This window comes from Anoplopoma fimbria, chromosome 14 (assembly GCF_027596085.1).
Source record: "Anoplopoma fimbria isolate UVic2021 breed Golden Eagle Sablefish chromosome 14, Afim_UVic_2022, whole genome shotgun sequence".
Taxonomy (NCBI): domain Eukaryota; kingdom Metazoa; phylum Chordata; class Actinopteri; order Perciformes; family Anoplopomatidae; genus Anoplopoma; species Anoplopoma fimbria.
In genome coordinates, this window is record NC_072462.1 from 15,680,920 (window position 1) to 15,694,420 (window position 13,501).

General features: G+C 41.5%; 1 protein-coding gene across 1 annotated transcript in view; it reads left to right on the top strand.

Moving 5' to 3' along the window:
• The window catches only part of unc5cb (unc-5 netrin receptor Cb), a 107,901-nt gene that overhangs the window by 82,766 nt on the left and 11,634 nt on the right, over window positions 1–13,501 (top strand). The window contains exons 6-11 of the mRNA XM_054612167.1: window positions 1,550–1,717; window positions 1,989–2,153; window positions 5,992–6,048; window positions 8,746–8,937; window positions 10,831–11,193; window positions 13,300–13,387. Of these exons, the coding sequence (XP_054468142.1) occupies window positions 1,550–1,717; window positions 1,989–2,153; window positions 5,992–6,048; window positions 8,746–8,937; window positions 10,831–11,193; window positions 13,300–13,387 (1,033 nt within the window). The remainder of the gene's footprint in view (window positions 1–1,549; window positions 1,718–1,988; window positions 2,154–5,991; window positions 6,049–8,745; window positions 8,938–10,830; window positions 11,194–13,299; window positions 13,388–13,501) is intronic.

The window sequence follows — 13,501 nt, forward strand, 5'->3', positions numbered from 1 at the left end:
AAGTCAGACACTAGTGCAGAAGAAAAAGTTTTGAATTCCTATTAGAAGGCAGCTCAAATAAAAAAAACAAAATTCAAAGTCACTCTGCATAAGTAAAACCCCTCTATCTCCTGGGGCGTGTAACATTCTCTCATTTTGTTCATGCCGGAAGGTGTGCAAGGAATGGAAGATAAGTGATTTTCTGAACTGTAAGCGAGGTGCTGATGTGGCTGAGCCATACTTAAAGAGACCCCTGCTGTGGTTTCACACAGACTCACCCACTGTTTCCCCAACATCAGCTAACGTGACTATTATTGCACAGCACGGCTGTGAAGTTGAACAACGCCTGCTTGAGGCTGTGCAATTTCAGACTGAATAAAAAAGGTACTGTTGAATGCATGAGGATGGATACCGACACTAGACAAATGTGAACAGATGCTTGAAACTGATTCTTTCACCAGGGTCAAGAGTTTGAAATCTATAATTCCTTCAGCACTTTTCACTGTCCCATGAACATTAAGAACAACGTGGGTAGTGGGGATCAATGTAAGGGCAAACTAATTGTAAATCCAAGGGAGCAGATTTCAGGGACAAGAGTTGCTGTCTGTGCAAGGCCTTCCTGTCACAAGTGTTGAATAACTGCTTTGATGTCAGCTCATCCTTGAGAGAAAGTACAACAAACCACTGCGTCCGTAAGTGTTGCCCTTGCTTTTAATCTAAATTGGCTACTTGCACCTTTATGCACAGATGTGCTTTATGTGAAAGTACACATTAAGCAGTTACAGCAACCCAAACCATACGAGAGATTTGTGTCTGATATTAGTGATAAAAAGGGGAAGAACATGCAATATGTTTTTAGCCCAGTGGTTTCCAGCCCAAATCGCTTCAAGGACACTGGAAACAGGAGCACAAGCGATGGCGAAAAAGGAGGAGAGAGGAGATAGATCCGTAATCCATGGAGGAAAGGAAGCAGACAATAAAGAAACGTGGGGCTTTGGCAGTCTTCCCCTAGAGTCCAATATTTTGGGCTTCAGTCATAAGCATGTCACATTTGAAAGTCGGAGGCTCCAAGGGGCCCAGTTCCACCATCTCAAATGCCACAGACTTGTTCTTAGCCACAAGCCCTGGTGTCACTCTGCACTGGATTTAGTCGCTGACAGAGATGGATGAGAGAGGGAAGAGAGGCATTAGGATGAATCAGAGAATGGAAAATGCAGCAAGCTGACCAGAATTCATTGTCTGGCTGCACGGCAAAGTAACAACCAGAGATTTCAGGGTCAAAACTCTATTTATACATTTTGCAAAGGCAATTATAAATGATGTATTGATAGGTCACACTGAAGACAAGCTTAATTAAATCAAAATGTTATGTTTTTAATTTAGTGTCGCTTTAGTGCTTTTACTGGAATTTTCAATTTATTTTCTTTCATTTGTTAAATTGCCTTTTATTTTGTCTTACTCTAAGCACCTTTTAACTTTTTTTTTTAAATGCAATATAAATCTAAGGATAAGGTGAGAAAACAAGTAGTCTGAGTGATGTTTTAACATGTTTTTTTTCCATGTATACCAGTGAATGGTGGTTGGTCGACATGGACAGAGTGGTCGGTGTGTAACAGCCGCTGTGGCCGTGGTTACCAGAAGCGCACACGCAGCTGTACCAACCCAGCCCCACTCAACGGCGGCGCCATCTGTGAAGGGCAAGGCATCCAGAAGCTGCAGTGCAATCCTCTCTGCCCAGGTATGGCATCACATTACAATACACCCACTCAGTAGTGGGTGGAAAGGTTTATAGGTGCACACAAACGGGATACATAAAATATGATACAACTCTGTGTTTGCATATTTCGCTCTGTTTGTGCCTCCACCCTTACGTGTGTGTCTCTCTCCCACATATCGCGCCGTCTCAATCACGTACCCATTCGCCCGCTCATGCACTTGTTTGTCTTCATCTTCTCATTTGCCATGTCGTTCACTCTACCCCCCCGTCTGTCCTGTCTGTTGTGTGGCAGTGGATGGCCTGTGGACAGAGTGGAGTAAGTGGTCCACCTGTGGGACAGAGTGCACCCACTGGAGGAGGAGAGAATGCGGCGCTCCAGCACCCAAAAACGGGGGAAAGGACTGTGAGGGCATGGTGCTCCAGTCCAAGAACTGCACCGATGGGATGTGCATGCAGAGTGAGTACCCGACTAATCCTCTGCTACTCCCTCTGACCTGCCAACCAAAGAAATCTCTTCACCCTTTGACCATGAGTTTCACTTTGCTCTCTCATTGACACGCTGTGTTTCACATAACACATAACACTCTCACCCTGTCTCTCACTCACTCTGTTTCACTTCACTCATACATAAACAACAAAGGCATGCTCAAACGCCTTTCTCTGTTTCTTCTGCACTCTTTATTTGCACATTCATACAAACCAAAAGCTGTTGGATAAAAATGACATAAAAGAAGAAACCACAGCACCTCTTTTCTCTCTCTGCTGCAAATTTAAGTGAATGTTAAAAAAAGACTTGGCCACATGGGGAAGTGCTCTAAGTAATTATCCTTGTCACAGCCTAAGCATTTGGCAGTTGTATTTAAAATAATAATAAGTGATTATATTGTAATTACATAAAGGGGGTTACATCTACACGGCTGCTTTGATTACTACCTTAATTTAAAAACACAGGATTCCTTAGGTCCAATGAGAGGAAACACGCGGCCACAAAGTGGCACAAGTGTAGACTTGCTTCTTTTCCTGCTGGCAATTACATGTGTTGGAAAGTGAGCCAGTATTGTAGCCTACATTATAATCTAGTCTTACAATGATTTCTAAGTAGACAAAAGACTCCAGGATGCACCATGCATTTATTTCTCATCATTCAAAATCCTTCAATCTGTTTCACTGTTTTGTTGCTAACAAAAAAAGGCGAAAGACAGTTTTTGGTGCAGCCAGATATTTCTCTGCAGGCAAAAAAATGTTTACTGCTTCTCTTTCTTCCAGCAAGTTGAAAACAGCCACGCAGTTTAGTTGATCCAACAACCGTGCTCCCTCCCCTCTATCATACATTCACAGATTGGAGTCATGCTGCAATTGCTCTGATGCACGTGTGTGTGTGTTTGTGTATTTGTGTGTGTGTGTGTGTTTACTGCAGTGTTAAGAAGCTACTGGAATAAGTATTTGATACCTTGAACTTCATCTACTAAGACAGTCTTTGCCTTCTTTTCTGTGCCTATAATAACAAGAGGAAGTGGATGTGAAGGAGGTAGCTGGGAAGACTGCACAGTAACTGAGTTAAATTCTGTGTCTAGTTATATAAAAAAAAATCCTCTCCAATAAACATCTTTGAAGGTGTTAGACCTCCACACACTGTCACAGATGCCTCCATTATGTGTATAACCTACTACAGATGGTGATTGTGACACTAATAATATAACAGAGGCTCTGCTGCTGGATGTCTAGAATTTGATACAGCTGGCCGTCACTTTGTGCAGCTGATGTGAGATTTTGCATCCATAGGGTTGTTAACTGATACCTGCAGTATGGTGTCGTCATGATGTACTATAGGTTACGGTTGACGTCACATTGGCAGCCAATATGCATCTTTAGACACAGATGGCTGATGGATTTCCATGTCTCTGTCCAAATTAAACACAAACTGTACTGTATGTCCGTATTTATGAAGGACCAACAGGAAACTATGACTTCAGTGCTCAATGATTTTATGTTAGCATCAGAGGAATGCATTAGCGGATTTAATAGCCAGGGCCTTAAGTCTACAGTGTATAGGAACATCAGGGAGCAATCTATAAAATCTCTTAGTACTCTTATTTGTCTTATTCATCTTATTTAATTTCCCTCTTCAGCACAACATACATTCACGCCACACTTCCCTGCCCTCTGCGACTCAGCCTATCACAGAAGCATTAGTTCTTGGTAGATTGATGGCCAGCTAGCAGAGAATATAAAGCCATAATGATATAGATTTAGGATCGTTTCAGGGATTGATTTTTTTGAAGCTAAGAGGGTGAAGCCACTTATGTCAATGCTAATGACCATTTCCACCAGCATTTAGAAGAACGGCCCATTATCTAAAAGCTCACATTATGGCAAATATGATTGGGAATGGAAGTTGTGTGCAATCTGAACTCACCTCGGACTGCTGATCTGCTCCCCACAGTGCAGGGCTGGGACCTGAGCAAACACGTGTCTGTGGATTCCATTGCAGCCTGATCTTATTTTCTGTTGTTTGAATTTATTTAAATCATTTCAATTGCAATCCATCGCAGAAATCTGGCAAAGGAATTCAATATATTACCAGAGCTGGAAATAGAACTCGAGATGCTCAGTCTCCATTGCTGCACAAAAACACAACTGACCTGAGTCAAAAAGGAGATAGTTGTATTATAATTTACTTTGCAGCTTGTTCATCACATTTGCACTGTTGGAGAGTTTGGGGTTTGGAGTTAACAAAGTTATGTATCTACAGATTGAACGAGAGAGGTTGCACTCTGCCTGTTCAGATAGAACTTCCCAACTCTTAACACAAGAGTGTAGTTTCCACAGTTCACTGAGGATGACCTGTCTAAATCTCTTGTTTGGCGCTCTTCCTCTGTGGTCTGCCTTCCTTGATTCTAAGCCTTTGGTAACCTTCCTCTCAGACATGACATTTTCTTGACATATCGATGTAGAGAAAGGGGAGCTCATACTCCAGCCAGGGCAAATGCTTTATTGCTATCAAACACCAGGGACAGGGAAATCATCATTCTAAGGTTAGCTTCAGCCATCCAAGAACATGAGGTCATTTACACTGTAGTGTTTGAAAAGTTTTGATCAGATGTAAATGTCTTTGGCGTATTATCATAAATTTCAGTGAATGTAGATTCACAACCAAGAGGTAGTACATCATCAGCTTGGCCACATGACAGTGTTTTTCTCTAAAGGTTGAATATCTGCCACATTTAAAGAAGTAATGGCTGAAACGCAGACAGTGATTTCCTGTGCTAGGAGTCCCCTTTTCCTCCCCAGCTCTATACTGTCAGTAAGGAATAATCTTTGTCTCTTGGGGGCTATGAGGTTTCCTCTGGAGCCCACCCACTGAAGCATGCTTTTACTCTGGCTATACTGTAGACTGACGGATGAATAGAAACTCTACAGGATGGGTTCAAATGGGCCATCAGTTAGACTGACCCTGACAGTCATCTCTCTCCCCCCACCCCCACCCCCACCCTCCCGCTCCGGCCTTGCCTTCCCATTGCCTGATTACATGAACACACCAGCTCCATCTATCAAGCCATTGATTTTCCTGTCAGTCCACTTGTCTGCCTGCGGCTCTCTCCCTCTCCAATAAGGACTTCATTGTTTGTATAGTTGTTTATGGATGTCCCTGGGAGACTGAATATTATGTGCACTAGTGCACTATCCCTGGCTGCCATTCTATGCTGCTTCCTCTTCACGTCAACAAACAGCACAGCCAACCAAAAGCCCGGTTACGGCCCCGAAACCATCAATGTGGAAGATGTTACGTTCCTCCTCGACCTTTTTCCATTTCCTGCTTTAGTAACATAAGCAATCCTTTTATTTCTTGTACTAACCTCTCCATCCACTTCCCAGGGACATATGCAAGGCTGTTGGTTCTATTGTGTATTGGAGCCCTCACTTTATCAGTCCCTCCATTCCCAAAACCTGCCTGCATCAGTCCTGCTGCTGCTAAGGCACTAAGCCCAGTTGATGGATCACACCACTCCCTCACAGAACCTCCATGTTCCCCCCGGTTCCTCTCATCCATCTCTATACTCTGTACACAGATCTGGAGAGGAGGGGCCCAAATCAAGAAAGATCGCTTCCCTGTGTCATCACTCCTACTCATGAGTTTGTTGCTGTCTCATTTGTTGAGTTTGTTTTTCTGTTGGCTTAAATTTGATTTTCATCATCCCTCTCCCGCCATCTCCCCCTCCCTCCCTCCCTCCCCCCCCCCCCATCCTTACCTTTCCTACTCTTTCTCCTACCCACAATCTCTACCTCTCTTCAAGGTTCCTTTTATCAGAAGTCCTCTGAGGCAAATGACCAGATTGATTTTGGAAATCCATGTGAGTTATTTTTTTTTTTTCATCATTTATTTATTTTTTACATCATTTCTACATTCATCCTCATATCTGTCTCTAATCTTCATTGAAAGGTTGCACAATAAGTTTACATTCACTCACAAACATTTCTTGTATTGCAAACGGCAACGTTTTACAAGTGGTATTTTACCATTAACATAAAACAAAACAATACAACAAATGTTTGCCATTGTTCTTTTATGTCCATCTCTGTTTCATTATTATATTCTGTTATTTTTTTCTTGCAGAGAACCACCTCAGGGCATTTCCTCTTGTGGTCTCCAATCTCATAATGTGTCTCTTCTAGCCAGCTATCTGTTTACCAACTATTGTCCAACTCTGAGCTGACAATGCCCTTTACCCTATTGCTCCTGAAGAACTTCAGCCTGACAATTTGCCTTGCCGGGAGCTCAAGCACAGCTTCTGGCAAAGAATTTAACCCACTGTGTTTTTCTCAGTGTATAGTCTCTAATATTTCCCCCTCCCTGTATTTCACCCTCCCTCTGTAAATCTCTGAGTCCTCCCAGAGAATGAAGTGTTCAATAATCCCTTTCATTTCCATTTCTTGTACTTTTCCCTCTCCGACAATAGCTCATGTTCAAAGGGATGTATTAATCTAAGTGATACATTTTAATGCGTACACTGAGCAGGTTGCTGCCTTTATCATCAAAGCGTGGACTGGAGATTGTTCAACTGAGGGTATATATGTTAAATAACTGCGGGGAAGCTTGGCAAAAGAAGCACAGTGAAATTACATTTTCAGACTTTCATCATTGGCTCCCTGCTCTGTTTTCTGTTCGTGTCTGTGCCAGAAGAAGGATTAGAGGCCTAACATATATGAGGATATATCTTGACACTCTTCTTTAATGTGATGTCTCAGTTAAGGCTGCATAAAGAGAGCAAGGCCACACATATCCTTCCTGGGGACCAAGGGAAATTAAGTCTTCCCTTGCCTCTTTAATTGTGGCCATTCAGTATATCTTAACTGAAAGAAACTATATACTATCTTAATCACTATGTTGATAACGCAAGCAAAAATGAATGCCCTGGTGAAGGTCATAGCCAATTTCAATGGGATAGAGATTCTCTAAGGGCATTGAATAAAATGGTTTTTAAACTGACTAAGTGTGGAATGACGTCCTTGTTTAGTTAAATTTAAAACCTATTCATCCAGCTAAATAAACATCAAGTCATAACTACAGAAAACTAAGCTGCACACGTTTACTCTTGGAGACCAAGGATGTGCTAAAAAAACACAACTTATTGTTTGTCAAAAAAAACAACTCCCTTCTCTTCTCTTCCTTTTCTAGCTCTCCTCCTCCTTTGTACAACAGAACACTGGAGACACAGATTGAGTGCCATCTGTATCCCTTAGACACATGAGGCTAATTTACACACATGCTCAGAATCATGCATGTCATGAAAGTGCTATGTATGGATCTATGGTTGATGCTGCCATCTACTGGTGCAGATTCTGTTGCATTTGTATACTCAAATGATCTAAAAAAAAACGACATTTCTGATCAAATAACTTTATTCTCTCATGAATAAGAATGTGTCTTTATACTTTGTTTTTTTTTTTGCTTTTTTTGTCGAGCACCCTGATATCTACAGTGTGTATACATTGTTGAACAATGCTCTCATACCGGCTCACACATTCCTTCTAGCATACTTCGCTAACTCTAAAAAGAGTTTCTGCCCTTTTGTCAACATGATGATAGTGAAGAAAATTCTTTACCAAACACTACAGAGAGTTCAGAATGTCAGTAGACATCCATTAAAAGGTCTGATCGGTAATGAGTGCCTGTCTGAGTCTGCGTTTCCAAGAGCCGCCATATCCATGCCAGGCCCGCTGATCACAGAGGTTACTCCAGCTGGATAGTGGACAAAAAAGATTCTGGGAGGGAGACAGAGATGAAAGAACATTCGAGAAATGCAAGCTATGTCTAGATCTTATCTTCAGTGTGTAAGAACAAAGACAGAGGCAGACTCTGAACTCCAACACATAGCACGGTAATTTGAAGATGAAAACATCTATATCTCTGTCCTCAGAACTTTTTTTTATCTCGCTTCTGAGTCTGCTTGTTAGGACAGTGTGTCATTGGGTTCCACTGGAGCAGCCTTCCTTATTAATTGCGTCGTCGTGCGCAGAGTTCATCATCATATTTTATTTCTTGTTTCTAGTTATCTGTATGATGTATCGTGTGGAAGCCACTCTCACACACAACACGTCATGAGTTTTTCATATGTTTAGTAGATTTCTTTGTAAGTAAGATCTGTTTTATGTGCCCTTTAGTGTATAACATTGGCCAAAATGGAATGTTAGATGGTCAAACTGAAAGGAGAAAAAGTTGTGTATGACTCTACAGTACATGCATCATTATCCCTTCTCACTTTGGAAAATGAAGAGTGTCCTCTTTTATTTAATCAACATCCAGATTAATTACCACAGCAGCCCAGCATTAACCATTAAAAAAAAAAAGAGGAGTACCGTATGCATTTATTTCCCAGTAGATGGTTATTTATATCTGGCTCAATATTAAGCCAGGATATTAGTCTGCTGATAATTGCTTCATCACAACCCCTTCATACTGAAAAAGAAAGCTGTTGATGTGAACTTATGAGATCTTAAAAAAAGACTATTTTTCTCTCTGTCTTTTTCCCCTCCCACTCCTCCTCCAGTGGCCCCCAGTACAGATGATGTAGCTCTGTATGTGGGTATTGTCATAGCGGTGATCATGTGCCTGGTTATCTCTGTCGTCGTGGCGCTCTTCATCTACCGGAAGAACCACCGCGACTTCGACTCTGACATCATCGATTCCTCCGCCCTCAATGGGGGCTTCCAGCCAGTCAGCATCAAGACCACCCGCAAAGGTGGGGTACAGGATTGATAAATGTTTATATTTGTGTGTGTGTGCCTTCATGTATTAGTGTGTATCTGTGTGAACATGCTTTATCTCTTGTTTTCACAAGCACACATGATTTCCTTTATATCACCTGTGAGTGAGTTAGTTAACAACAAATGGCATTAGGGCTATTTATCTTTAGAATTTTTCTGACACAATAATATCATAATACAGATACCAAAGTGTTAGCAAAGTTATGATTCAAATCAGTATATATCTGATTAACAGTTTTCGACACTGTGGTGTTACAGGCACATTTTAGTCAGTTTCAATACACGGATGATTGCATAACTAATGTCAGGCCTTGGCAATCACTTGCATTAGCAACCCATAGCATTAACCTGGTGAGATACGTTTGACTCAGCTGCTCTGACACCACATGTGTTAGTGATGATGTGAATGTTAATGTGCCCTTTTGACTGGAGATGAGCAGGAAGCGTGTGAGAGAAATACAGACAACATGTTTCTGTGGGCGAGGTGATCAAAATATTAAAATGCTCGTCGCTGTGATGGCAGGGCGAACTATGCCCCTTCATTAAGGCATAATAAGGCCAATCTGCATGTCGCATATTAAACTCTCATTAGAGTTGGGCTGGTGACGCATGACTTAAAAATAAAACGCAGAGGTGAGGACAGGTGGCAGTGATCTAGACAATAAAACATATCACACATATCAGAGGAATTATGTTGTAAATGTAAAAGGCAGTCTGAGGTTTTAGGAAGAAGAAAAAGAAAAGCTGGAAAAGAGAGAGAAAATAATAGCGGAAAGAGAAGATTTGGGTATTTAAAACCAAAATCTTTGCTAAATGTGAGATTTTGTCACTGTTGGAACACACATCAAAGACATCTGCTAATCCACCACTAAACCGATGAAGATAGATTTGCAAGCAACAGCAACAGTCACACCCAAAAAGTAAAGTAAACCCTAGTGTCAATGCATCTGATTTTCCTTTGATTAAATAGGTTTAAGAATATTTGTAAAAGAAAAGTGTGTACTATATTGATAGCCTCTGGCAGTCCAAATCAGTAGACGTCTGAACCAGATGACCAGACAGGACCTGATGGTGGTAGATAAACGAAACAACACCAGTCTATATGTCTGTACTGACTGTGAAGGTAAGCAAAATAATATTAGATTATTTATTTTGAGCCATTTCTAAACTAGTGTGGAACTCGAACAGTTTGTCTTACTTCTTAAAAAAACTAACAAGCTTGAGACATAATTAGAATACTGCAATAACTTATAACTACACCTATACTTCTATTCCTATACAGAAGTTTATGTTTAACATAGCATTCATAATAATCATTCAAACATAAATACTACTATAACTATTGTACTACTACAAAAATAAGATAATGAGAATAGGCATGAATCATTATTTTGGCCACCTCCTTGTTTTATTTGAACACTTTGTGACCTACATTGACATCTGCACCACGCACACTTGGTGGTGTTGGAAAGCAGAGAGGGGTCGGAGGTAGCGGAAAAGCTGGAGGACATATCGCTCCAACTGCCATCGCCCCACCCACTCAGCACAGCTATTGAACATTCATGCCTGTACCTATTGGGTAAACTGAGCGTTAGTGATGCCATCTGTTGCTCATGAATCACAGCTGCGCCTATAACTTCTCTGATTGAGTAATGTTTCTTGGTGGTGAAGTGGACCTCCCTAATGAGTGAAAAACAAAATGAGTAAACTCCGGCAGCAGTCTTGCTGATTTCCGCCAACACTTTAGTTCCTCGTGGCTATATTGGTTTTAAGTCGGTTTACTACCAGATGGAAGGAGTATGCGATGACCACAAAACATCTTAAGACATTTACTCTGTGGACTGATGTCACTTTCTTTTCTCTTCCAGCTGATCTCCTAACAGCACCTCCTGACCTGACCTCAGCGGCCGCCATGTACCGCGGGCCTGTCTACGCCCTACATGATGTGGCTGACAAAATCCCCATGACTAATTCCCCTCTGCTGGACCCTCTTCCCAACCTGAAGATTAAGGTGTACAACTCCTCAGGCTTAGTGACCCCACAAGATGACCTGGGAGGGGAATTTTCCTCTAAACTGTCCCCTAAGCTACCACACTGTCTTCTGGACAACAATGATTGCACCATGGGCCGTCGCACACAGACCCAGACGTTGCTCCGCACCAGGGATCCATCTTGCACCGCGCTGGGCTCCTTCAGCTCACAGGGAGGGCACCTCATTGTGCCCAACTCAGGTACTGTACCAGACAATGACAGGAAGTGTTTTCACATTTGTGTGTTTTGATCTGTGATGCATTGAATATTCATGTTTAACCAGGCAAAAATTGTTGCGTCTTTTAAAATATGCAGATATAAGCATAGCATAGCTCTCAATCATGAAAGAGGGATCTGCAAGTTCCAGCAAATTACTATTTCATCTTAAAAATCCTTAGCTGTCTTTTGTATGTGTTGATTGGAGCAGCATGCTGTCATCTACCCGTGGCTCTCCTTTCAGGTGCTTTATAAGCCTTTATTCAGGACTTAGTAGAAGAGTGTATGTGCATGTGAGAACATGTGAGTATGAGTTGGTTTTCACATATTCTCATTCTGGTAGGGTTAAGTCCTCTCCACATTCTAGTCCGGAGAAAAGATCATCCATCAGCTCTTCCTCTGTGGGGCCATGCATTTTTTTATTCATAATAGCTGATGATGGCGCATTAACTTCCTGTTACCGCCTCTGTTGGCCTTGCACCCCCATTGTGCGGCACAAAAATACCCAAAAGAACACAACGTTTCATTTTAACACTTTTTATAAGAACTAAACAAACAAGATATAAATTATTAGTAAGTGTTTTGAGGTGCTGGTAGGCAGATTCTGTTACCTTTGGTTTCTACTTTTTTAGAAACTGGTACATTTTTTGAAAATGCTCACTAAACCGGGCTGAAATACAGTATAAATTATGCTCCAGATGTATGTGATCTGAGCTTTTACCACCTTTACCAGGATTAAAGGTCAAATCACACAGATGTGACCTTAAAATAATATGCCAAACCATATGCAACCTATGGGAGTGTTGACTGCACACATTATGACCGGGTTGATGGATACCTAAGGTGTGTGCACTTGATGTACTGGAAGGAATACTGTTTCAGGCAGCTTAGATTAGCCATGCTGTCCTCACTTCAAAACATGTGGGCTTTTTGTAACATGCCACAGATGCATGTTGACAGGCAAAGACAAACCAGCAGAGACATTAAAGGATACACCAACTCCTCAAGTTTCTTAACTTTTCCGTTTTTCGTTTGATTCCTGGAAAAAAATGTTCTGAGCTGCTAGATGTGCTCAGCCACCTCATCATGTTACTTTGCAGAGGGAGAGGAAAGAGCACATTTGATATTTGATCTGTTCGTGAGTCTGGGTAATGAAATATTTTGTGGCACCGTCAGTGTGGCTGTTTAGTATTTTGCATCTTAAAAATGCTTTTCCCATCTCTTTTGAAGCTTTGCTGTGAGGGAGAGTGGCAGTGTGCGAGACGTCCCCATGGCAGAGTTGTGATTGCCTTGCTAGCTAGCAAGAGAATCTGTCTGTCACCTTTTGAAAAGTTCAGTACAAGGACATGGGAAATCAATGAGCTATCTGAGAAACCCCTCCAGAGAGAAAGTGTGTGTGTGTGTGTGTGTGTGTGTGTGTGTGTGTGTGTGTGTGTGTGTGTGTGTATGTTTCTGTGTGCATGTGTGCACTAGGAAATGTGGGGGGTAAGCTCCCTTAAAAACACATTGGACAGAATATCATATCAAATCAATCTGAGATGGAAAAATGTAAATCATGCTGGCTGCAGCATTATGAGAATGCTATGAAGAGCAGAGAGATCATTGATTTGAGAAATGAAATGTCACACCATTTCCTGGTGCCATAGGAGGAGGCAATAAGCTGCCATAGTTTTTATATGTGGAGCTGGGGGGAATTGCGATTATTACTTTACTTCTGTAATTAAAAAAAATATCACTTTTCACTGTGGCTTTAACTGGTCTTTACTGGTGCAGTAATACATATCCAAATAGTATATATATTGTAAGTAATTGGTTTATATTTATTTGTACATTTTGTATGTTAAAAAGTGTTAAGGACCTTTGTTTCACTGTGTAAATATACATGTGCAATACTAATATATATATATTTTTTATGCTGGTCTGATGTGTCTGTGCCCTCACTGACTTTACGTGTGACAGAAGAAACCTTTTAAACACATTCATGACCTTGGCATTGCCAGCAATAATCATTTTAAAGACTCCAATGATCTACCTGACAACTCACAACTCTTATGTATGCCTTTTTGTTTGTCTGGATTTGTGCTCCCCAGGGGTGAGTCTGCTTATTCCAGCGGGAGCCATTCCTCAGGGCAGAGTGTATGAGATGTATGTGACGGTTCAGAGGAAGGACAACATGAGGTATGCAGTGCCTCCACCACATCAATGCCCTATAGCTGCTTTTCCCCCTGTCACCTCCACCATGTCACACACACACACACACACACACACACACACACACACACACACACACAC